Genomic DNA, 26914 nt, shown 5'->3' with positions numbered 1-26914 from the left:
CCCGTTCTTTCTCAATTCACATAAATGAACAGGCATCAAGAAATATTATCCCAGTTGCAGGAGGGGGAACCCCTTGACAAAATGAAAAATGAGCTCTCCTGCAACCATACTGATATTCCTCATTCCTTCTCTCATGTGTACCGGGTGGTGGCACGAGAGACAGAAAAACAAAAGAAGGGTGAGAAACGTATTGTAAAGAATATCTTGATGTGGAAGTTGTCAAGGAAGACGTCATATTATGCTTTCAATGGCTAATCAATTTTTTCTACATAAGAAGTTTGATACTGACAATTGAAAAAAATGTACAACCTCAAAGTTGAGAATTATGTTTTATTCAGTGGACTTTCTGAGGATATAAGCCCAGGAGACAGGCTCTCAGACAGCTGTGAGTGAGTGTTCTGAAGAGGTAAGGGAGGAGCCAGGATATACAGGAGTTCTGCAAAAACAAGCCAAGTAGCTGAACATCAAAAGATTTCTGCAAACACCTCAAGTTAATGAATTTAGTGCTTTTCTGTGTATGGGAAGATGCAATAGTCTGGGCTGGTTGAAATCATTCCTTTGATGTGCCCTTAACTGTCTAGGGGCCACCATCCTGCTTTTCTCCATCCTGAAGCCCCTGGGGTGCACAGCTGGGGCAGCTGCAGTGGCTGATGGCTTGATGGCTGCAATGACCTTTGTTTATTGATAAGGCAGGTGACACTCTTCACCCATGGTAGCTGATAAATAGCTGTCACCTCTTAAGTAGCCCTGAACACTCACTTTTTAATTCCAGAATATCACTGAGAAGCACAGGCACTGGACCCAGAATATTTGGTCATTTTGTCATAAAACCTTACATCATTATTACATTTTCCCAGCATTGTATAATACTTAAAATCCATGAAGTGATAGAAAAATATGGCAGACATTCAACAACACTGTTTGTTTCTTTTTTCCCTTTTAAATTAAACTTTGTACCTCATTAAAAAAATAAGTTATCTAATGTCTTGACTTGAAAACAATGTGAACTTTGGGTTATGTTACTATTATATAAACACAATTTAAAAATCAAACTCTAGACGTGTCCCCTAAACTTGACACCTGTGCACTGCTAAACTGATCTATCTGTTTCTATATCTCTCTCTCAATATACAGTTTTTGGGGAGATAGTGAGAAATCCCTAAGCCACAAGGAGAGCTGTCATTTGGTAATGACCTTCTTTATGGTCAAATTAACCTGTGTGGATACACAATGGCGTCTTTTCTCTGAACACGTGATTCTGGGGAAGTTAATTTGATAACAGTATTGTTATTATCTGATATTGTTGTTTCTTCCAGGGCACACCGTATGCATAAAATCAGTTTAGAATGTGCTCCCTGTCTCCGGATGCCTTTGCTTCATTCTTCTCTGTAAGCTATGGCTTTAATATCCTTCATCTTAGCTCAGGGCTGTTCTTTTGCAGTGGCATCCCACTCATTCCTTTACGTAAAATGAAAACAATAAACCAATAAACTGAAGACATGTCACTGGACTGTCTGCATGCCACAGACATCCTCATAACAACACTAAGAGATGCGGCCTTCGATGCCACCAAGAACTCAAATAGGAGGCAGATACTCCACTTTTTCTAAAACTGGGCAGAAATGATTGCAATTAGCTTTGAAAACAAGTCCACACACTTGAAGTGCAAAGAAATTTGTAGCATTTTGTGTTGTGCTTTCAGCAGCTTTATTAATGACACACTTTGCAGAGGAAATGGCTGTTTTCTGGTGCTGAACGTTAGGGAAAAGTTTGTAGGGACAGTTACAGTCTACATCAGGGGTCAGTAAACGAACAAATCTGGCAGCTGCCTGGTTTTGTAAATAAAGTTTTATTGGAAGACAGCCATGTCCCTGGACAGAGCTGAGTGGCTGTGACAGAGACTGTCTGGCCTGCAAAGTCTGAAATAGTTATAATCTGGTCTTTTACAGAACTGTTTGCAGACCTCTGTGGTTGCAGACACATCAATACAGATGTAGACACAGAAATACAGAACACGACAAGGACCTTTCACAATTTTACTGTAAGATGACTTCTGAATAATAAATCTGAATATTAGATATGATTTTTTTCTGTAAATAGGATACATTTCTTAGCAAAATTTTCAACGCTTGATGTGAGTTCCATTCTTCCGTTCCCCCATGTCAAGGTATAAAGTTATGCCACTGAACTGGTTTTCTAACATCCATGTTCCCTTGAGACGTTCCCTAAGCAATCCATCGATTCAAAGAATGCATCAAAATAGTGACTTGCTATTATGGGATCTAAATTTTTTACTTTGCAGCTGGTTTCATCAACTTGAGATGTAAAGAGTCCAGATCAATCAAAAGCTTTTTTGCTTATGTGAAAATGCCTAGATAATGTTCAGCCTAGATTAACAAGTTTGACCTTTAATGTTTCTTGGAGAAGTAAGCCTTTCATTGAATAAATAACTGTGGAACACCCACCGTGCCAGGCCCTGTGCCAGACATCAGGGATCCAGCAGGGAAGGAGACATGTGTGGCCCCTGTCGTCTGAAGCTTAGTGCTTACTTCTTACATAAAGTCTGCCCTTTCATGGAAAGCTGGGACTGGTTCATGCACAAAGACAACAGCAGTACAACCCATGATGATTGAGATTTCCACAGAGCACTGGGAAACAGCTCCACACCTGCACACAGATGCCCGGTTCCACACAGCATCGAGAAGGAACTGGGTGTGACACCGGGAGCCAAGATCTACATTCAAGTTAAACTGAGTGACACTGCTAACTGCGAGGCCCCACAGAATGATTTACAGTGTATTTATTTAAAAATCAAAACCACATCTCCAAATATATTTAAATAAGAAATTAAGCATATGACTAAGTCACTGCTCGGCAATGTAATGAGTCAAGAGTTTTAGTTATAGAAAAAGAACGAGGAAAACAGACACAGAGAAACCCTTTAATTTTTGTCATGGTTGTCAATTAAAATCAAGAATGAGCCACTTAGAACCTTTTAATCAGCGTCTTGTTGCAATGTTGTCCCATTTTTCAATGGCACAAATTCATATTGAGATTTCCTTTTTATTTGCGGGGATTGCTAACTTTATGCATTTCTGAACTGAAAATAACTTTGTTTTATGATTATAAAAACAGCAAATTGTTCATACAGTGTCTTAGCAACACATAATTGATCCAGTACTTTTAAGTGAAGAACATGAGATATAAGGACTCAAAACTCTACCATCCTTAATGATGGTGTTAATTATAGTGTTTGACATTGTATAAGTCTATTTACATGTATGTAAAGTGGACGTACATGCACTATTTATAGAGTGTTTGACAGTGTATAAGTGTATCTACATATATGTAAAGCAATTTATATGCACTATTTCATTGCTGTAAGGGCCCCCTGATGCTACCAGTTATGCAGTATCCACTACTGTGACCCCCATCTTGCTGATAGGGAAACTGAGTTTGAAAGAAGTTAAGTATTTTTGCCCAAGATGTAGGACTGGTAGCATCAGGGGTTCCTATACAGAATTGAGGGGGTCTGCAAACCTGGAACTTCATTTTCACTGACCTCTAGGTGATATTTAGCATTTCTTCATCAAAAATGTAAGCAGTGAGCTACATTAGTGTTGCTGTGCCTTGGACTTTCTCACCAACAGAAATCACAGTATCTTCATATCACATTATAATTGCTATGCAGATCTCTCCAAATATTGCTTACACTCATCACTGCTTTGAAATGACAATAGTTATTAGAAGTGCTTCCATATCTTGTGGTTTGTATATTTCTATATCATCACATTTAAAAATATTTTGATAACTTTATTTTAATATAATCAGCCTGCTTTTAATGCTATGTATTCTATTTTAGACATTTAAAACCACTGAGAAAGGGATATCCAGGCTTCACCAGACTGCCCAAAGGACTCACAGCACAGGAAGGGTAGAGACCCCTCAGTAGGGAGTGAGCTGAAATTCACACCCAGATGGTTTGATTCCAGAACTCGGGCTCAGGCTTGCGACAATTCTGTCATTCTGTCTGCCCTTGGACTCATGTTCGCATTTTGGTGAAGATACTTTTAGATATCTGTCCAGTTCGGAGAGAACTGATTAAGAGGTGATTAGGCAAACCCAGGGAAAAGTCAAGGAAATTTTCTCAGCTCTATGCCATAATAACTGCTTACCCTGACATGGGGGGAACGGAAGAATGGAACTCACATCCAGGGTTGAAACCCTTCCCTCTTCCTCCTATTCTCAAGGAGGCAGCGGGGGAGTCAGAACTTGCCATTATCTGGATCTCTGGGATGAACTGGGGAAGCAATTCAAGACCACCATGGTTGTACCCCTGGGAGTGGGGTAGGTCATAGACCAAGCTGACCTACAAGTGTAAATACATCAGAGACAGTCAAAAACAGAAAGAACCCAGAGATACGACACTTGTGGACTCTTGGGGAGAAAAATTATTCAAACGTAAGTAAATTATTTAATGATAAAATCTAGTCACTCAAAAGATTGGAAAGGACTGGCTGCAGTGCTCATTTAAAAAAATTTACTTATTTATTTTTAATAGGTGGTACATTATATGATTCAAAACACAAAAACCCCCTCAATATCTATAAAGTTCTGAGTAAAAGAACGTGTTACCTAAAAAAGTTATCCTTTGAGTACAAGCGTAAGAAATGTTTTCAAGGAAATAAAGAATACTTCCTGATAGACTCACCGCTGGCCAAGGCCACTTCTGCAGTGACTATAAATTCTCCGCTTCTTCAAGGCACTTGACTACCATCTGCTGGAAAATATTCCTTATCAATGGGCAAATAGCACTGTTGACAGCCTGCACAACCATGCATGGCAGTTCTGCTTCCTGAATACCAACAGTGATGAAATCCAGCCGAGTAAGAGATAAATCAAAATAAGGAATTCCGAACAGAAGAGCCTGTGTTTCAGAGACTGGTGGCATAGCAAACGTAGTGAGTATGGATACAGGGCTTTAAAGCCAGAGAGATTATATTGATAGAAATTAACTATCAAAACAATTGACACTATAAAAACAGCACAACAGAGGTCAGGAAATGACAGAGGGATAGTATTAATTATCTTTCATGGCAGGAATTATATAAAAACTCTCAAAACTTTAAGTGTAGTGCTTAAAAATGTCTCCCATCTAGGGTAGCCCCTAGAGATGTATAGAGCGGTGCCTCGGTTTAGCCTGTAATGTTTCAGAGCATCTTAGCAAACCAATGCTCTGATTTCTGTGAGCATGGGTCCTTAATGTTCTGGTCCATGGGAGATGGATCTATACAGATCTGCTGACAAAATCAGGTGCCTTGAGTGGGCAGGAGGGGGCCAGACTACACACCCTGATGACAAACACATCCCACACATTCTCCTGGAAGACAGCTAGCTGGTTTTTCCTGGCTACCCTCCAGTCCAACCACAAGCCTTTCCATTTGAAGTTGCTGCAACACTTCTAGCTCATTCCATTTTTCTTTACAGCTTGCCCTGGTGCTATGAGTTCAAAATATCTTGCTATGAGTTCAAAATATCTGTTTGTGACGTGCAGTTTATGAATAGGTTCACATAGAAGGAATTCTGACTTCTGGCTATAACTCTGGACCTGCCTCACAAATTATCCCCGACTTCTCTAATCCTTCCGGTATTTCTGGTAAATGAAAATTGCTAAATGTGGCAGAGACTGGCTAGTTGTTTACTAAACTTATTTTCTTTTCTTCCTGCACAAACAGCTTGACTACATTTCCCAGCCTCCCTTGCAATCGAGTGGGGCCAGGTGACTGAGTTCTGGCCAACAGAATGGGGAGGAGGTTACCATCCCTCTAGACACAGCCACCAAGTCTCTAGGCTGTCTCACACAGAGCCCAGAGAAGGACTCCAAGAGCCTAGCCCAGGAGCAGACAAACTTTTCCTTAAAGAGCTAGACAGTAAATATTTCAGGCTTGTGGGTCACACAGTCTGTCACAACTACTCTGCTGCTGCTGTAAGGCATACACAGCCACGAGTAACCTGTAAGTGGACACGGCTGTACTCCAGTAAAGCTACATTTGCAAAACAGGAGGCTGGCTCACAAGTCATAGTTTGACAATCCCTGCCCTACAGGCTGGCAGAGCCACAAGCTGGAAGGAGCCTGGGTTCCTGAATGGCTGCATGGGAAGCACTCCCGTCCATGAAAGCTAGCAACACTTATCCTAACTCATTCAGCAAAAGCGAAACCGCAAACAACACTCTCCTGAGTTTCCAGGCAGGGGGAAAACAAGTCCAAACACTCACCGCTCTTGCACCTTGGTATTTCATACGAAATGCTTTAGGGCCTCAGTGATGATAGTTTTTCTAATTCTTTACTTACCAGTGACAGTTTAAAAACATATTTAGAGTCTTAAAAGCTAAGTGTCAATTTAAAAGTCTCACATTTATAATTGCACTAGGCATTATGGACTTAAAACTCATAGCCTTGCAAGATGCCATTCTTACAAAAAGAAATATAACTGGCTACTTAGGAGGATATGTTTATAAATAAGATGTGCAGTATTGCTTTATGCCCATCGGCTGCTACAGGCTGAGGCTGTCTGCCCTGGCTTTTCAAGCGCAGTGCCATTACTGAAATTGCTCACTGCTGCTGAGGAGCAACAGGGTTGCTTGGCTACAGATTCTGGTTCATGGCTAATGAAAGGTTCCACTCCTGATGCAATCTCTGCAAACTCTCTGGCATTGAAACTCAGATGTTAAGGATGCTTGAGATTGCTGGTCTATTCAAGTTTCAGTGGTTTGGAATCTCACCCTTTGCATTAATCCGCCTGGTGATCTTTGGTATTCTTGTCACCTTTATTTATAAACAAAGAGTTAAGCACCGAAACAGCCCCTGGAGCATAGCAGGCATAGAATAAATAAGTATTTGCTGAATGAAGTTCTTTTAAATTTAGTGCATAACAATATATTATCAAATTAGCCTCTAGAGTTATTAAACTTTTCTTGCCAAATCTCCTGTAACAACAACAACAACAACAAAATCGGTAAGAGAAGCTGGCCCTTGTGGGGTATCATTTTTAGTGGCTGACAGAGAGGGTCAGGGTGGATCAGGGAGCTCTACACCTGTCCTCAGGGGATGTAATCTGGATTGCTAGAATAGGTAGTTGACGATGTAAGAAATTTTTCTGATTATTGTCAAAAATAACTCACAGCGATTATAAAAATTCATCTAGTATAAAAAGGAGACTGAAAAAAAATCAGACTAAAATGTGCAGAATGTTTTCTAATGAATACATACAAAGATGAAGTTCTAAAAAATTCATGTGAATCACGTTACCCAGAATAGTTGAAGTGGCCTTTTGGGGCAAAGGATTTCAAAATCTCTACCCTTTTTTTTTTTTAATGTAGTGACTATTTGGATGGTGAAAACATTTTCCTGATATAAGCATGTAAGTTTTATGGAGATTTTATCTTCCTAAAATATGACTCTTCCAATAGGACCACCTGCAGTTTCAGGCTGTCCCATATGGGGGGCCAGGTTTGCCAATGACCTAAGTGGAGTATTTAAAGGGGACTTGGAGAGCACTTACATTGTTCATTTTTTCTCTCTATCAATTTCTTACTTGTTTTGATAAAGCTACAAATATAATCGCTTCTTATGAAATTACTTTCAACATTAACTGTTATAAGCAATCCAATGGCAATGTTAAGCCTTGAAGAGGTAATAGCAAAATGTGTAAAGTTGTCAGACAATAGGAAATATCCTGTGTATTCAGCACTGGCTGCTTTTTACCTGAAGAATGTTGAGCACTTGATGGCGTTTCATGAAAGAACAATTGGCATTTTATTTTAATAACCGTTGAGTTTTTTATAATTTAGGGCTATAGGGTAAACATTGTATTGTAAGCAATGAATGCAGGGATGAAGGAAATGAAGGAATTAAGGAATTTAGGTAAAAATGACTGATAACAGTATTTTCTAAATTTTACTGCATGAGTCCCCAATTTTGTCTTTTCAAACAAAGAATAAGAGAAAATGCGCACAAAATTGTTAAAAGCTAAACATCTAGTTACAAAATCTTCAAACAAGACTAGGACCCCCGCAATGAAAGGAGATGGGGATTACTAGTCGTGAACCACACGTCCAGAGAAATGCATCGCCACTGTTCGCCATTTACAGATTACTTAATCCCTTCAAAAACGCCATAAGGCCACTCGCATCACCTTGAAGTTTGGAGAGAGTAAATAACCAGTCCGAAGCACTTAAATAGTGAACAGAAGCCACAGTTTCAACGTAGGCTCCGTTGACTCTGTGGTCCACACTCCCGTGCCACCCCAGACTGCTGAGTTCACCATTCTCAGAAAAGATGCTGTAGCAGTCCTCCCACGCCAATTCGTCTTCCCACCACCTGATTTAGGGTGTTCTTTGTTCAGGTCACGTGTTAGCAGGTAACCATAACCACAGTGACTTTAAAACTCACTTGGGAAATTCAACAAATCACAGCGTCAGTAGGTGGAGAATGTCTTCATTGCCCAGATGGACTTCTGAAGAGCACATCCACGTGGCCCAGGAGCCTTGGAGCCTCTGCACCCTTATTTGTCTTGGTGTAAATTACTATGGTAGGCAGAATAATAGTCTCCCCAAAATGTTCACATCCTGATCCCTGGAAGCTGTGAATATGTTACCTTACATGGTAAAAGGGACTTTGCAGATGTGATCAAGTTAAGCACTTTGAGGTAGGGAGATTTTCCTGGATTATCTGGGTGGGCCCAATACAATCACACAAGTCCTTGTAAGAGGGAAGCAAGAATGGCAGTCAGATTTGAAGATGCTATACTGCTGACTTTGAAGATGGAGGAAGGGGCTTCTAGCCAAGGAGGCAGGCAGCCTCCAGAAGCTGGAAAGGGCAAGGAAACAGATTCTCCCTGGGGCTTCCAGAAGCCACCCAGCTCTGCTAACACTTACTTGATTTTTAACCTGGTGAGACTTCTCTAATACTGTAAAATACTACACCTGTGTTATTTTAAGCTACTAAGTATGCAGTAATTTGTTACAGCAGCCATAGGAAAGTAATTTCAAAAGTATCCTTGTTTGTACAATAACTAAGGGGACAGAGTCCATAACTGGTCAAGCTGTGGCCTTGAAAAGCCAACACACCATCAATTTGAAAACTTTCCGTGTAAATCTCTTCCTGGGTTTGGTTGTAGGGGGTGTCTGAGGCCCAGGAAACTCACCTCCTGTCATACCATGGCCTGCTATGGATTTACGGTTCTGGATCCAACAGTATTGTGAGGTAATAAAGAACAAATCTATAACCACTTCTCCAAAGTCTTGCAGAATTAGAGTCGGCAAGAGCACCATACCATTCAGATCGCCTCATTCAGGATCAGGCGATTTGCTTCCTCGGGACGCAGGGCTTTGTTGCCCCGTCAGCACGGCAGACAGTCAGCACAAGAGGCAGAGAAGCAGCAGACAGTGGACTGATGGGTGGGGAAGGGAATGGATTTTTCCCAAGGATGGAAAGCGAGACAAAGCAAATAATCAATGTTGGGCAAGAAAGCTTCATTTAATCATTTAGTTCTGCCTGGGTAAGCAGCACCCGTGAGCGAACCGCCCTCCTGGCTCAACTTGGAGATATTTACAGCCAGACCAGAAGGCTGCTGAGAGTAAAGACATCATGATTAAGTGAAAGAATAAACTCTAGCTGCAGACTGTAGTAAAACCAAATGAGATCTCAGAGGTCACCAGTTAATCCTCGGTATTGAAGTGTGGGCTCCTCCACCTCATCCCTCTCACATGCCTGCTCAGCCCCCTCCAGTGCGGGGAACCCCCAAGACAGTCTCTGTCACTGTCAGATGACTAATTGTTAACGAGGGTTTTTTATATTTCGCTATAATCTTGTAACCTTCACCCTTTGGTCCTAGTGCCATCTGCTTGCAGCCACATAAAATAAGTCTGAACCAGTAGCTCTCAATTCTGGCCGCATACTAGGACGAGCTGGGGAGTCTTTAAAACTGAATGCCCAGGTTGCACTGCAGACCACTTACTTAAATCAGAATCAGTGAGGCTGGGCCAAGCATCCGTATTTTAAAAATTCTTCGGGTGATTCCAATGGTTAAAGACGCCCTGACCTGAATCGACTCTTCTCCTCCTTAGGCTGTGACTTTCAACCATCTCCTTAGAGCAGACAGTGCAAAGCAACGAGCAGTCATTACTAAGCAGCCCTGGAGAGGAGTGGGATTGGGAACCACCAGGGAAGACTTGGTGGCCCAAAGGCCATGGTGGGCTTGACTGGTTCCTTTCTGTTTTAAAAAGTATAAACAGATACATACTGGAATTCACCAAAATTTAAAACTCCTGTGCTGCCAAGGACACTAGCGAGAAAATGAAAAGATAATCATAGAGCGGGAAAAAATATTTGCCAATCATAAATCTGATAAGGGTCTAATATCCAACATATATAAATAAGTGCTACATGTCAATGTTAAATGACAAATATCCCAATTAAAAATGGGCAAAGATTCTACCGTACAGCAACATGCTACGACCATATGCCCGGCAATTGTACTCTTGGGTGTTTATTTCAGAGAAGTGAAAACTCTGTTCACACAAGAACCTGTACATGAATGTTCATAGCAGCTTTATACACACACAATAGCCCCAAACAGAAACGACCCAGAGTCCTTCACTGAGTGCATGGTTAAATAAATTGTGATACCTCCATATACCATGTGATAGTATTCAGCAGTAACAAAGGAATTGAGTTACTGATATACAAAACAATCTGGATGAATCTCCAGAGAGTAATACTGAGAAGTTATGCTTGGAAAAAGTCAATTTCAAGAAGTTACAATCTGTTTAATTCCACTTACATATCATTCTTGAAGTGGTAAATTCAGAGAAATGGAAAATAAACTAGTGGTTTTGAGGGGTTAAGGAGGTGGGTGAGAGCCAGGGAGGTATGGCTATAAAAAGGCAACAAGAACAAACCTTGTGGGGATGAAAATGTTCTGTATGTTAACTGTGTCAGTGTTAATATCCTGATATTGTATTACAGTTTCCCAAGATGTTACCAATGAGGGAAACAAGGTAAAGGGTAAATGAGAACTCTCTGTATTATTTCTTAAAGCTGCATGTGAATCTATAATTATCTTGAAAGTTTCATTAAAAAAAAAGACTACACAATCCATTTTAACTACAGAAAACGTCTATTGTGTTGAACCAGTTTTGCCTTAAGGAAATGGATCTGTTAAACGAAACAAAAGTGTATTGTGAAAAACATTGCTTTAAAAATTAAAAAACACCTATTACACCTCCAAATTGGTGAATACAGGAATTTAATTTTCAGATAACACAGGTTCCCTTTTGACAGCATGACGAGAGGTTACAACACATTTTCCTCTTTGGCAAAGTTACTTATCCTAAGTTAGTAGTAACATACAAATGACGAGAGGAGAAGACAGATTTTGGAGAAGTGGAATTCACCTCGTTCACCAGCCTCCTCAGTTCCTGGTGCTTGTTTATGCAGAGTCCAGGTCTAACCAGAAGTCGGGGGAAGTATGAGGAGTGACAGACTCAGTAGGAACAAGCTCTGTTCAGGAACCCCTTTCAGGTATTTTCAAATTCAGAAAACATCAGCCTCATAGGAGCACAGTACCCCAGACCCATTCAGGGGCTCAGGGGCGTGGCCCAGGAATCTGCATTTTCAGCAAGTGTCCCTGGTGAAAGCAGCCTGTCAGGAACACAGCTATGAGGGATGCTGAGAGCCAAACTGAATCTGGACTGCCCCCAAAGTGACTGCAGTCCTTAATCAAAACAATGGGTTTCAGTCATCTTTCCTGAAGGACAATTAAAGGGATTCATCTAGTTCAGGAGCTTATAAAGACAGCTCCAGGAGTAGGGGCTGAAAACTGAACTCACGCTGAGGAATGGACTACAGGTGGGTGCTTAGCTGCAGAGGAGAGAAGAGAAAGAGCGGCCACTGGGCTGCACTGATGAGATCACGGTTGCACAGTTGCCAGGGCTCTGGAAAATAACTGGGTGTGTTTGGAGGGAGATTCAGAGGGAAAGTGGTGCTCTCAGCACTGTGGTGAGGAGCAGTGGGGGCAACGTGCTGTGATGTTACTTTTTACCCTTATGAGGACCAGGGTGCACTCAGGAAACAGAAATTGTACCATCTAGACAAAACAAGTTACGAACAATGTATAAATGCTGTCCAGTCACAGACTGTTTCCTTAAGCTGTCATTTTTGCCACCTCACTGGACAGAAAGCTCCATGGAAAACAGGCACTCACCACTTCACCCCTGCCTGCTGCCATGGCCACTTTCTCCACCTCTTATCTTTCAGATCGGCTTCTGGTCTTCTCAGATGCCAACTTGCTTGGGACCTCTTTTCCACTCACGTCTGCTCTTCTTGGTCTATTTCTTGGCCATGATTTTGGCTTAGCACAGTCAATATTTCTGCTTTAGCTGCTTTGCCTCTGGTTACCTCAAGAACATACCGTCTCCAGCTCAGCACTTCTCTGGGAACCTCCAAGCCCAGTCTGACCTGAGTGAAGACGTCCTGCCCACCACAGTGCCCCATCAGCTGGCCACACCTGTGTGCTGGTGACGTTAACTGCAATACCACTGGTGAAGCACTTGGTTAGGAGACCTGTCCTAACTTGGTCTCATCTGTTTGGATTTCTCCTACTTATCTTTTTTCACACTGTTTATAGTCCCCACTGACCTTTATCTTATAGGAATAGTTAAGAAATGGCAAGCAGGTCTCTTCTCACATACCAGCTCTACTCAATTGTTAATGAATCAGTGAGTGTACGGTTTAAAAGACAGCGTCTGATAGCACACTTCTGTGGGCCATAACCCATCAGTCGTGCCTGCCTTGGGTGATGATGCGGATAGAGTCTCACATTTGAAGAGACTGTCATCTTTGGACTGAATAGTTTCTTCTTTTCTTTGGGGCTGCTATGTCAACTGCAAATGCTTCATAGTATCTTTGCATTTCTTTACCCAAACCCCAACCTTTTGGTAAAGAAACTATTTTGAACACATTAGCATCTTCCATTCATATTTACTATGAAAATATATGCAAAACAGAAACTGCAGGAACTGTGTCTTTTCTCCAGTGAGGATATACTTTCTGGTGCCTTTGGCAGAATCCATCTGGCAGTGATAGTCTGAGAGCTGTACAAATCTTCCTAGCTTTAGGCTACAGGAAAAGCAGCTCCTGGGGTGAATGGTGTCAGAAAAACTGTCCCCCACTGTTTGAAAGCCCTTTCCTCTATGGCTGCTTCTTATCTTTCACTAGTAAACGTATGTAGTTACTAGTCCCTTAAGACAAAACATTGCCTCTGGCTTACAGCTGGAACATGATACCCAGATCCAGGGGTGAGCACACCCCGGCGCCCTCCTTCCCTACACAAAATCGCAAACTCAGGGCAATTCCACAGCACGGAATTTGCACCTACATGTGCTCCTTCCTACAAAGCATCATCTTCAGAAAGGAGCACTGACTCAGCTTACCTTGTAGTGGAAGAGAAACAACCCGCAGAACAAGCTGTACAGGTCTGCCGTGAGCAGGGAGAGGTTGACCGAAGTGGCGCTGGTTTTCTTTATGACCACCGGCATGAAGCTGTAGAGGCCAAACATGCAGGCGCTAAAGCCCACGTAGAGCAGTCCTGGGGGAGAGGAGACAGAGGTGACTCATAGCCTCCGCTGGGGGCTCTGTGAATCCACACGGGGTGAAAGACGCGAAATGGTGCCTCCCCCCACTTATCTCTCACACAGGAGTTATTCCTTCATCTATTAACTGATGTTTCTTATTGGGAAATACATCGTTAAAACATAAAAGAAAAAAGTGAAAATTTGCATGTGGAAAAAGAACGCTAGGCTTCTCACACATATCTGATGTTTTGCTTCTTCTGGGAAGGAGCACCTCTTAGGGGTTACTGCCAGATCATAGGGTCAAGGCTTCTGAATTCTACTCCAGTTGTGCTGTAATTAACTCCTAGTACCCATGTCTTTTAAAACTTTTTTCATTTCTTTTTTATTTGCAACATAAGAAAAAAACTGCTTGGTACCACGGATTGCTCACAATGATGCATAATTACATAGTCCTTAAAATGGGAGGACTTGCGGACTAAGTCAGGGTACTGAATTGGAGTCCTAACTGTGTGCCCTTGGGCAGGTCACTTCATCACTTTGAACACAAGATGATCTGTCATTTTCTTCCATATTTGTGAATCCTGCTCAGCCCTACTCCCAACAGAGTCCTATTCCACCATCACTTTTCCTAACATGGGCTCTTACAGGTAGGCTCTGCTCTTTTATGAATAAATAGGTAGATGATTTGTAGACCATCAACAAATTAAATTTTGCAAAACAGATGAAAAAGAAAAAAGTGCCCCTAAACTGCTCTACGATCAGTCTCTCATCCTCTGAAATTCTCTCTAACTGTAACTAGATGCATAATTGTTAATACTCATTCCATAAGTGCATTATTTTCTTGGGTCCCAAACAGAAGTTTATGGTAAACTCTAGGGTTTGGTTTATCATTTCCTAGATGTTGATACAACACGAATGTTGAAAAATAATGCTCGTTTCTCTACCTTGAAAGAATAAGACATAGAATAAGCATAAATATGAAACTCAGAGGATTTTTGGACATTTTAATACCATAAAATATCCAACCTTTCTAGAGGAATCTTTGATTACATGTGCCTGTTTAGGCTGTGGAGAGATGGCACCCTCTAAATCCTGTGAACTTTGGAGGATGTGGTAGGTACTGGATACCCAGTCCCTTTGACTATGAAGATCAGTGATCCCTCCAAAGAGAAATCTGGTTTTCCCAGGTGAAAACTATTAAAGGGCATGAATCATTCTATATGTGCTTAATCTCACATTTAAGGAAAGCCATGTCAAGTCTATAACAATTTTATTTTGAACATTAAGTGAGCAAACTCAGTACAACAGCCCCCTCTAGTGTGGTGGAAATGCCCTCTGGGAAAACTGGAACAACCACTTTCCTAGCTGGGTAAAGCGCACAAGTCCTCTAGGGATGCTCTGCCACAGTGACATCAGACCGCTTTGAGTCTCCATCAGAAGTTCTAATTCCCTAAAAACGGTCGATCTTCCTGTACTTGGGCTTCATGCTACTTATAATTCATTCTCCGTTTAACCAAGTTACTGAAAATGCAATATCACATAACCTATGATTAATATGTGAAAAGACATAAAAATGAATGCAGTATTCTTTTAAGGAATCTGGGATTAACAGCTTGGGGCAAGATATATCCTCAAATCAGTCCACCAAAAAGAATCAAACTTGATCAGGACATAGTCTAGGCACCAAAATCTTTTCTGTTTGTTTGTTTGTTTGTTTTTAGGCATCATTGATTTAGATTATACATGACTGGGCTGGGAAGTGCCAGGACCCAGCCCTTCCATCGCCGTCCCTAGCACACTGTGGACTCTCACATGTGAGAGCTGATGTTTTATACTCACTCAATTATTCACCCATGTATTTGCTGAGTACCTGCTGTGCTCTAGGGACCCTGCTACGGGCCAGCCATGCAATGGAGAACAGGAGAGAGGAGACACTCGGAGCTGGCATTAGTGCTGTGAAGGAGGAAAGGGCTCCTTATGGGGAATGGCGGGGGCTTGCTTTAGGAGGGGTGACCGGGTAAGGCTTCTTTGTGGAGGGGCATTCACCTTGATGGCTTTGAGGCTAAAAGGAGTTTGCCAGGGGAGTAGCCAGGGGAAGAAGAGTTTAAGCAGGGAGACCTACAAATGAAAAGACCTCGAGGAGGTTGGAAAATTAGGGAGAGGATGGATTATGCAGGCCCTAGAGGTCTTTTTGTTAAAAATAATTTTTAAAAACTTTTTTAAAGTTGGTTTTTTTAATTTATTTTTTCTTTTTTGGGGGGAGGTAATTAGGTTTATTTATTTATTAATTTTTTCATGGAGCTCAATCCCCAGGACCTTGTACATGCTAAGCAGGCCCTCTAACACTGAGCTATACCCGCCCTGCCCTGGCCTTGGAGGCCTTAGAAAGAAATCGGTATCTTATTCCAGCAACGGGAAGCCATTGAGGAGTTTGTAGCAGGTGGCTAAGGTCTGTTCTACATTTCCGAAAGATGACTTCAGCTACTGTGTGGAGAAAGGACTGACGGGAAAAAGTGGGGTAGAAGGCCAGGCAAGAGATGCTGGTGGCTTTGCTCAGAATGGCAGGGGAGATGAAGGGAGGTGGCTGGTCTGTGAAGACTCAACACGCCCTGGTGGAAGACTGGATGGAGGCAGTGAAAACAGGGACAGCATGAAAGACAGCTATGGGTTCACGTGGGTTCTGGCTAATTTAGAAACTGGGCGAATTATGACACCATTACGGAGAGAACTGAGCAGTAGGATCAGATTTTCAGGGGAAATTAAAAGCTCCATTTTTGAACACATTACATTTTAGATGTTTATGCAGCATCCAACAGGACTTGTCCAGTAGGGAGTGAGTATACAATCGGCAGGCTCGGAGCACAGGTGCGATTCTACAAGCACAATTGGTGAGCCAAGGACTGCAGGAAAACAGGTACAGAGCCGAGTTCCCCTCTACTCATCAGGCTACTGGGGGATGTTCCAAGCTTGACCATTTAAAACCTGTTCCTAAAAACTGCAGAAATGAAATTCAGGAGGGTGAAAGCGGAATATATAGACCATCACAGTTAATCGCTCAGCTGCATCAACCAATGTTTCTGTGCGTGAATATCCCATTTGGTGAGCAAAGCACAGTCAGCCAACTGAACACATGATTTAGAGGAGGGGGGAGGCAGTATTGCTGCAATTTGCTGATCTGCTGCTCTTCCGGGGACATTAGCTAGTTAATGGATGTTAGTGATGCATCTGAAGGCCCAACCTGCTGTCCGTGTGGGGTTTTCAAACAATCGATCAACATGATCAAACAAACCAAATTACTTTTTGACCGACAACCACATAATGGCTGTGATAACTACATTTGTAGGCAAAGTCTATGTATAACCGTTTCTTATTTGACGCACTTTTTCTCTCACTAAAGATAGAATTTGGTAGCTCTTGTCCTCACGCACTAAAGAGATTTTTAGCTAAAGAAACTGGAAAGAACACTAGCAGCTGATGCTAATAGAGCCCTTTATATGCATGAATTAATCTCCACAACAGTATCACATCATTGCTATTGTTATCCTCTTTATACATGAGAGGAAACAGGCCTACAGAGTGTACTGGTCAAAAAAGCCACGTCCATACCAGGTTCAATATGCGGCACAAGTTACAAAGGTTGTTGGGATGGGTGATGGGGAAACTGGGACGGTAAGGCAACCCGGACCTTAGCAACAGCGGTAAATTATTCGCACCCTGCAGCCAGAGAGATCCAGGGAGGAGGCCACGTCAGCAGAGTCAGAAGTCAGGGAGGCCCAGAGGAGGTATAATCACAGAGGACACCGCGCATTTCTAGAGACCTGACCTGAAACAGGGAGACACACTCCGGTTTCCTTCTTCCTCCCACCCTCCAAGCTCCTTCTACCCACTCCCACTGGCCAAACTCCCCGGAAGCCAGTTAACAAGGCGGCCCCGGAAGCATAGTTTGCTTGAGTCATTGAGTCTGGAATGTAGGGCAGAGAAAGGGTAAGAAACGGATTGGTGAGTAAACAGGCAAAAGAGGAGCATATAGAGGTCCAGTAGCTTGCCTCCAGGTCACTCAGGCTGCCTGACTTCAAATTCTGAGTGCCTACCACTAGTCTATGTTGTTGGATAATTATAATAAGAAATAGGGCTTGGATCAAGCATCCCATTTGACTGTAATGAGTGTCACATTTTACACATGACATATACACAGTACACCACATGCCTATGACAGGTCATATGCTATGTGATATACATGTTCATGTATGATAGGCATGGTGTGTACTTGTATATATACATGCATATGATATATACACGTATATAGTGTCTGTTTTGCTGCATAGATTTTATCTCATCACTTTCTTTGGGATCCCACTGGTGTTCTGTCTTTCACTTTCCTTTGACTAGATTTTTAAAACATTATTTTTGAGTCTTAAAAATAAAGGCTCTGCAAGATGGTTTCTCAGGACACATGCATTAGGTGAAGTCTGTAAAAGGCACCAGACTGGGGAGCTTGATTAGATGGTGCAAATCAGTCCCACCACAGGCAGCGGTGAGTCCAGTGAAGTGGCCTTGGATCCCCAGGACTGTGGTTCACCATCAGTAAAAAGAAAGGCAATATTCTGACTCACAGACATAGAAAACAAACTTATGGTTACCAAAGGGGAAAGAATGGGGCAAGGGAGAAATTAGGAGTTTGGGATTCACAGATATAAACTACTATATATAAAACAGATAAACAACAAGGACCTAGTGTATGGCACAGGGAATCTTTTTGTATGTGTATGTGTGTGTGCAGTCAACTAATACTTATTAAACACCTTCTATATTCCAGCACCAAAAACACATTTATGACCTTACGGAATTCAAACATCCATCCTCCAATATAGGTAATAGTATTTTTTATGTAACAGATGAGAAAACTAAGAATTAGACTGACAAGAATCTGCTTAACACCATAAGCAGCACAGGAAATCATTTTCAATACCTTGTAAGAAATCATAATGGAAAAGAATATGAAAAAGAATCTATATATAATTGAATCATCACTTTGCTGCACACCAGAAATTAACACATCATTGTAAATCAACTATACTTCAATTAAAAAAATAATAAAACAGCCAGTGAGAAGCAAAAAAAAAAAAAAAAAAAGGAGCAGGGAGGGACCTGTATTCTTAATGATTTTTAAGACCCGTGGTCCTGATTTTGCATCTTCAGGGAAAGGTCAAATCTCATGTTTTGGCCGCCAGGAAAAAGCCAAAAAGCATCATCCATGACAAGAAAAGTGAATCCCCAGTGCACCAGGAACCAGTGCTGGCTGACCTGCCGCACACTTTTCCTTCCTCTGACCCTAGACTTTCACATCAACTAACACTTGTTCACATGTCCTTTAACACAACACGACAAATGGGGTAAAGGCAATGCTTAAGCTATTTGATTTCTGACTGTGACTCTGACACGCCTGCTCCATAGGGGAATGGAGCTCCATTAGGTCCTATCTCTCACTTGACTTTCATGATTACATAAGCAGATCCAGTCCTTCTGTTCGGTAAAGTAAAACAAAGAAATAAAAACAAACAGCAGCAATAACTATTATCTGTCTCTTTTAATTATTCTTTGTATCTTGCAATTGGCCAATGCTATAAGAAAATAACAGAATCTGTTAAAAAAAATGCTTTGCAAGTTCACAAAATCTAAAACACATTTATTACCCTACTTAGTCCGTAGGAAGAAAAATCTTTTTACTTGGACAAAACGGCAACCATATGAGCTGCCAAGAGACTGCATGATGGGGATTACTGATGTGGAGAGAGGGAAGGGAGAGAAACACATTGACAGATGGTGGGAGATAAAGATAGTCTTGGATTTTGGTCTCCTAACTAAGGTGCTGTGAGCTCTCCACCGGGACACAGTGATCAGCTGGGCACTCTTGGGTGACTTCCCGCGGAGCGCGGGGATGCTTGGAGAGGAGGCTGATCCCTTGATGTCTCCTTGCCTCTCGGGTCCATGAGTTGCAGTAGATGGTTTCCCAGGAAGAAAGCACCACGCCAAGCTTGAGCTTCCTGCCTCTATCTCCACCGCTTCCCTTTTGTCTCTATCTTTGTCAGATGAGAGAGGGCAGGACAGACCATCTCCTTTGCTTGTCATTCATTCATTCATTCACTCATTTAATAAATATTTATTCACTGAGTTTATGTGCCTAGAACCAAGTGAAGCAATAGAACATCGTGGTAGGTCAGGATGAGGTAAGAGGATAAAGGTGGCTCTGGTGTAAAAAAAAAACTCAACCCTTATCCATGCTTCAGAAAGAAAAGGGTGAATATTTGGTTCCTTTTCCGAATACTTTTAGCCTCATTTCCAATCAGGAGTTAAACGAATGACTCTACGACGTGCTCTTTTATACCGCCCTTCATCCCCTTGGGCTACAGGGGATTGACATTTCAATGACAAAGCGAGAGTTCAGAGTAAAACTACCTTTTCATGACATGTTTAACTAACACTGCATTATAACAGAACCTCAGTGGACACGCACATGACATCCACATAATTAGAGAACACATTATTTTTTATTAGTGCCATTCCCAATAATATAAAATTAATTTATACACACGGACCACAGCATGTAAAGTGTTACCAAGCATGGGTAACATCCTGACTCAGAGTCATAAAGGCAGCGACAGCTGTAACCTGCAGCTGGTTTTCTTTCCTTCCCAGATGCCCTCCTCGCCTCTCAGCATCCCCTGCTCTCTATTGATTTTCATTTAATTGTAATACTCTACAGCAAAACTTGAGAGAAATTAAATGGCAGGACTCTGACAGACAAAAGGCTGGTCAGCTCTTGAAGTCACTAGAGATAACCCCAGGGGGAGTCATGCGTAATTCCGCAGCTCCCAGTGTGCCTTCAGAGGGAATTCTATCAGCAGCAAGTTGACCTTGGCTGTTTCAGGGTCAGGGGTAGGTACAGTGGTGCAGGGAGGATTACGTCCCTGTTGTCCTTGTTCGGAGAAGTGGAATTTGGATGAAGCTGTCAATTCTATGAGTGCTCGTAGAAGCTGGAGATGATCAAGGAGCCAGCTTCAGAGTGGGGTGTATTTTCACCCCTCATCTGCACTCACCAGGCACACATTTTCCAGGCACCCCCAGAAGCCAAGCTCTATGCTCATCACTGGAAACTCAGCATCTTGGTTTAGACATGGAGGGGATGCCTTCGGGGCTTAGGATATTCCGTGTCGGTCCCTTCCAGGGCCTACTGTGTGATCAGTATTGCTAGGGCATCACCTCGGATCTTAAATCCTTGTCCTAAATTTTTTTTTATAGAAAAGTGACTTTTGAAACAGGTGGCATCTGAGATGCCCTGGATGACGATTAAGTAGCTCAAAGTGTGTCTGGTATTTTCCACCAAGTCCGTTTGGAGATCAGTTAACCATTTATCTTGTGCAAACTGCTCTCCTCTGAAAAGGTTTTTATGAGCTCAGAATGCTCATGACACTGTTTTCTTTTGTGCCTTTTTGGTAAGTTCGGATTTTTTTCCTTTACTGAAGTGCCACTTTTTAATGATCACATCAGTTCTGTGTTTCTTGGCTAGAGCAAATCGCTGTCATTTATGTCCCACCACTGCCTGGAGGCATTTTTTTCTTTCCAGTTGGTCTTTAACCTAATAACATACTTCTGTGTCTACACTAATGGCTTTGGGACGATGATAATGGGCAGAGGCTCGATTAAGAAACATTATGCACCATACTGTTCAGTCTTCTAGTGGGCAAGAATCCCTGAAGTGCAAGGGGGTCTCACTTTTGTCCCCAGTAGTCTAAATCCCTCCCCTGTTCATGCTTCACCGCCACCATCATCATTCTCCAAACGTTTTTTCTCAGGTTTACTGAAAACAGCATCTTAGGTGACAAACCCCTTACCTATCTGCCAATCCCAGGGCACCTTTAACAGCTCCTTGTGCTCCATTATAGCTCTGTGAATTGAAAGAAAGCAGGCCTGATGAGCAAGATCATAATGCATCCTACTTCTTGTTTTTTTCTCTCTTACCAGATTTATACAAATCATGAAGCAATCAACTGCATTTCAAAAGTAACTCGGGATTATGCAGAGACAAGTCTAATTAGGCAGCCTAGCCTAAGGTTTACCCCTGCAGGTCTGGCTGGGCGTGGGCAGCAGGGGTGAGAGCGAGCCGGCCGTCCTGCCCCCGCCCCTCCCCGCTTCCCATAGGCCTCTACCCTTTGCTTCTTGCTTAGATGCTTTCTAAAAAGAGTGAGGTTTGGCAAATCTCCACGCTTGTGGGTTTAATCCATTTTCTGACTGCGCACTCTCCAGGGCAATGGTTCTCCAACTTAAATGTACAAAAAAGCCCCCTGGAGAGTGTGTTAAAACAGTGTCCCGGGTCCCCTCCCTCGAGATTCTGATTCCGGAGATCTGGAGGAGGGGGGTGCCCAGGGATGTGGGTTTCTGGCAGGTTCTCATGTGCTGCCAGGGCTGCTCCTCAGAGAACTACACTCTGAGGAAGAACCACTGTTCTGGAAGAGGACCGGGAGGGGAGGGGAGACGGCTCCACCAGTGTCACTTTGGTTTCAGTGTGCCCTCAACGCGTCCCATTTGCCAAACACACCCCTGTGCTGCTTCCACTGTTTTAGCAGCATTGTCTCTGAAGCCCATCAGCTCTAATGGACTCTAACTGAAACAAATGAGTGCTAAGTCTCTGAATGTATCTTTTGGATTAAAGAATAACAATCTATAAAATGAGCCATCCGTCTCCAAAATGCTGGTTATGAACAGCTGAACTAGGCAATTTCTTTTCCTCTCACAAAGCTGAAGCACCAAATTTAGGAACTTTAAAATGCCATCATGCTTTCAAAATGAACCAAAAATAAATCTTTCTTAGAGAGTCTTCCCATCTCCACGCCTTGTCTGCTGTGGAGCTTTTCCGCTGTACCTCAGGATCCTGAAGTTTTGGAGGATTCCTAGAAACAGCCTATTTGCAAAACATGTTTTAAGTGATGCCAAAGTATCTTCCATAAATAATTTCAGACACTGACCAATACAGTTACAAAGTACTTGCTTTGGAGAAAGTGATTTGGTGAAATCAGAGTTACTTGTCTTGCAGAGAGGGATTTGGTGAAATGAGACAGGAGGTAATACTGTCCTTCTTGATCTCTAATGTGAAACTAAAGTGCATGGTCTTTACTGACGGGAAAGTATGCTTTGTTTGACACTTGGTCTCACAACAATTTCCGAGGCCCTCGTCAGTGATGACTTACATGCAGCAATGCCAGAATTATTGCAAAATTGGTGTTTCTGACTTTTTGATGCTTAGTGAATGCCTGTGTTAAGTCTTCACCCATTTAAGGAAAATGGAAATACTAAATTTCTAAGAGATGAATTTGAAATATGGTTCACTCATATTTGTAAATCCATGGGCAATAAAAGAAAAAATTTATAAAAGGGCAAATTTAAACTTTAAGCTTTCCAATGGTGGTTACTAGTGAAACTAGTCTACTGGTTGTCACTAGTAAACAGAATGTCCCTCTTTGGAAGTGTATCAAATTATGGTATTTATACTTAATTTTTCTACTTCTCTAAGCAAAACCTCATTGGCTGGTTTGGGAGAATAAATGTATTCCTAAGGCTTTATCTTATTCTAAGGCTTTATCTTCAAAATCCATTAAATAAATTTATTAAAAAATTGTTTGGTTTGGAAGAAATTTTCTAGCAAAGATACTGAGTTTTCAGATTTCGTAAGACAGGTTTCCAGCTTTGATTTTTACAAAGTGAACAATCATACCCCAAATGAAAAAAAAAATACATAAGGACAAGCCCTAGCAGCATTTATGGCCTAGACTTCTTGTTATTTTTACTCACAACTGGATTCCACTGAAAAATGCCCCGAAGAGTCCAATCATCCCCAGGAATTCCACTCGGCTCAGGGTTCGGATGATGTATTCTTCCCAGACGTTAGAGATGCCGTAGAGCGTGGCTCCTCCCAAGACCAGAAGGTCCCCTACCAGCTTATTTTCCCCTAGGAACCGAAAAAACAGAGGAAACTTCAATAAAATTTTCCTAAGAATTTGGCACCAGCAAAATTAGCTTCCTATGCCTATTCTATTCTGACATTTTTATAGAATTTCTGTAATTTGCCAACTGAGATTCAGTAAAGTCCAGATATGCTGTGACTTAAAAAGGTCGCCCATGTCTACCCAACCAGAACTCTTCCCTAGGTAGGAGAGGCACCCGCTTCTTCTAGACTGCCCTCTGCAAAGCCCCAGTCTTCTGTTCAAGCGACAGGGATCACGGTTTGAATTTTTCAGCTCTTCTAAAGTAACATAAGAGTGAAACATGTACACAATTCATTATCACATTTAATATTTTTTTCTTTCATAAAAAATATCTATTTGTTCTAAATTCAATTTGGGTCAGTTTTGGTTTATGTCCAATCTCTCATAAATTCTGTACCTGGCTATTTCCTACAATTAGGCAAATTCTCTCCACTCCAGGAAGCATGAGACAGGGAAGGAGAGAGGAAGTCAGCAGCGGGTGGCCTCACGGGGTTTGGGCCCTTGTGCAGTCTGCGCACCTGTGCACAGGAGCTCAGCACACGCAGCTCCGGGGTAGGAGATGTGCAGGAGAGAAGGGTGTTCTCTCCAGCGTGATTCTAAGGCAGAGACGCCCCTCAGAGTAGCCTTGGGTTCCCAGAGTAGCGGGAACAATCTAAAATTGCAGAGTCGGATTCTCACTGCACAGTTAGGAGCCCTGAGCAGTCTTGAGGAAGAGGCTTCACATAAAAGAACCTGGGCTGGGAATGGGGAAAGAGCTCGTCACTCATGCCTCTGTGGTCACACCTGGAGATTATATATTTACCACAAATGGTGTTGCTTTTTCTAAGGCAACTTTCCACTCTTGGTAAGGGTCAGTGAGAGACCACGAAAGGCAGGAGAGCTTGCTGGGGTCACCCTTAAGGGGATGGAGCTGAGAATCTAGACCTGCGAGGGCTGGGAGCCCTCCCTGAGTTCACAGGGGCAGATGACCCAAGAATGTGATGAGGCTCCTATGAGAAACCAGACCTCCTGGGAAGTCCCTGGGTCCAACTTCTGGGGAAATTAAGAGCTGTAAGAGCAACCTGATTAATCTTTTTTATGTCTCAACTAGAAAATCATGACTAAACTTTAAATTTTAAGTAGTTCATTTGAGGAATAACCCGTAAAATAAAAAGCATCTATTACTAAGATGATAAAATTATAATGAACAAGATTCAGTCCCTTTTCATTCAAGAGCCATTTCAGAATCTTGTGATGATACTGTGACAGTGGTGCCATTATTACGAATATCAATTATTGTTGTATTAGTGATGTGCGGAAGTCCTGCTTGATAGAATTCTTGGTTAATGAAGTTAATTTTACATGAATGGATTCAAGAATGCTAATTATAATGGAATATTTTAACAGAAATTAGGGAAACATCAGTCTATCTTTTAAAAGTCCACACTACTTCAATGAATAGTCTCACCAATCTTTCTCAAACTCCACATCTGTACCATCATGGCCTATTTGGTTCACTGGCCTTTGACTACATGAAGTCTACTCCCCAGTACTTTGAATTTTCACCAGTGCAGTGAAGATTATTGCTAATAATAATACAGTGTTGTGAAACTGCAAGTTCAGAAGTACCTCCTAAGTAATCAGTGACTAGAAAGATTAAATATTATTTATTAAAATTTCAGTAGTAAGTGTATTTATCAGTTTTTAAGTCATTTAAAAATGGATACACATACATATAGCATGTATGAAATTTTAGATGATTAAATATAATTGAATTAACCAGGATATGACTTTATCCAGCCATATTATACAACAAAGTGTTTGATATGAAATAAATAGAAGAAAGTACTAGGGTTAATATTTTGTATCTACAATTTGTACCTAGTTAACCGGAAATTACAACATATCACTCCACATTTCATGCACTATTAATGGAATACATTCCTGACATGGTGGAACCAGTTTCTGTGCAATGTTCATGGGGAAAATTATATCCAGCAGATCTGTCATTTATGTATGGATGAAACCACAATGAGTGATAATGTTTTGCAAATTTGGTGTAAATGGACACATCTGAAACTATGAGAAGTCCATTCAACCCAGTGCCTTCTTTCTCTCCTCTGAATTTCACACCACGGTAGCTGTGCACGGCCCCCACCGCATTCTGCCCCGTGGCTGTTACCTGTTAGTATGCGTGTCTTCCCCTCCACCCCTGTGTTCTTACCCAGCAGGCCTGAGGGGCTTAGACATGTCTCACTTGGCTTTACATTCTGTGTGGTCCCTAGCACGGGTCCTGGCACGATATAAACTCTCAGTAAATGTTTAAGTGAGTTGAGCTGACAGAAAAGGTCTTAGTCTACCCCCATGGTAAAGATTTTGAGTGGCGACTGAATCTTTCATTTCAGGTAGACATGGGTTCTAATCACATATCTGTCACTTACGTTAGTTGTTGAACATTATGTAAGCTACAGTCTTTCTGATTTCAGTTTTCTTATTTAAAAATGAGGTTATGGTGAGGAAAACTAAAATAATATCCGTAAGATTTAAAAACACAAAATAATGTAAAGTGCTTAGCACATCATCTGGCACTTACTAAGTGTTCACTAAATGTTGGTTAAAAGGAGTGAATCAGTCATTCCCTTTAAATCACCACCTGTCTGGGTTGGCCATTTCTCATTTTGGATTGCTTCTTGGTTCTAATCAATGCAGTCATAATTGCTTTGCAAGAACTGGCTTTCCTTATTAGATTTTTGATTAAGTACTAGAAACATCATATTTGGAGGAATATTTGTGTCTGCATGGTCATAGGAGGAGAAGAGGGCAGATTATTTAAAATCTCTACTTGCCACTATTTCAAGAATGAGTGGTGAATTATAGTAGTCTAGAGTGCTGAACGATTATTAATGCAATTTATGAAAATGAACCCATCTCATTCACTATTTTGAGTTTTAAATGTGACCAATTGCTTTGTTTCCCTGACTCTCTTGGTTTTAGCACAGGAAGTCCTGCATTTGAGGAAACCCTCCATTCTGGGCAATCTGGGATAGTCATTCATCTGAAGTTACTACAATAAAACAATAGTATATTTCTTGTAAGGGTCACAATTATGGAAAAAATAAGTATTAGTGGTACAGCAGAAAGATCTCACATCTCAGCCACACCTTTTAGGACTGGTGTGCCCTGCACAAGTTTCTTATCTTTCCTGAGCCTTGGTTTCTTCAGCTGCAAAAAAGAGAATAAAAATACTTTCTTTGCATAAT

General features: G+C 41.7%; 1 protein-coding gene across 3 annotated transcripts in view; it reads right to left on the bottom strand.

Moving 5' to 3' along the window:
* The window catches only part of SLC35F1 (solute carrier family 35 member F1), a 359888-nt gene that overhangs the window by 16513 nt on the left and 316461 nt on the right, over positions 1-26914 (bottom strand). For 2 of the 3 annotated variants that reach the window (XM_072965785.1, XM_072965786.1), the window contains 3 exons: positions 23482-23638; positions 21528-21580; positions 13495-13649 (listed from right to left, as the gene is read on the bottom strand). In XM_072965785.1, the coding sequence (XP_072821886.1) occupies positions 13495-13649; positions 21528-21580; positions 23482-23638 (365 nt within the window). Of the gene's footprint in view, positions 1-13494; positions 13650-19297; positions 19716-21527; positions 21581-23481; positions 23639-26914 lie in introns of those variants that run through there. The other variant, XM_072965784.1, reaches the window with a different exon arrangement.

The sequence above is a fragment of the Vicugna pacos genome, chromosome 8, assembly GCF_048564905.1.
Source record: "Vicugna pacos chromosome 8, VicPac4, whole genome shotgun sequence".
NCBI lineage: Eukaryota > Metazoa > Chordata > Mammalia > Artiodactyla > Camelidae > Vicugna > Vicugna pacos.
This window is presented reverse-complemented; position numbering and strand designations above follow the sequence as displayed.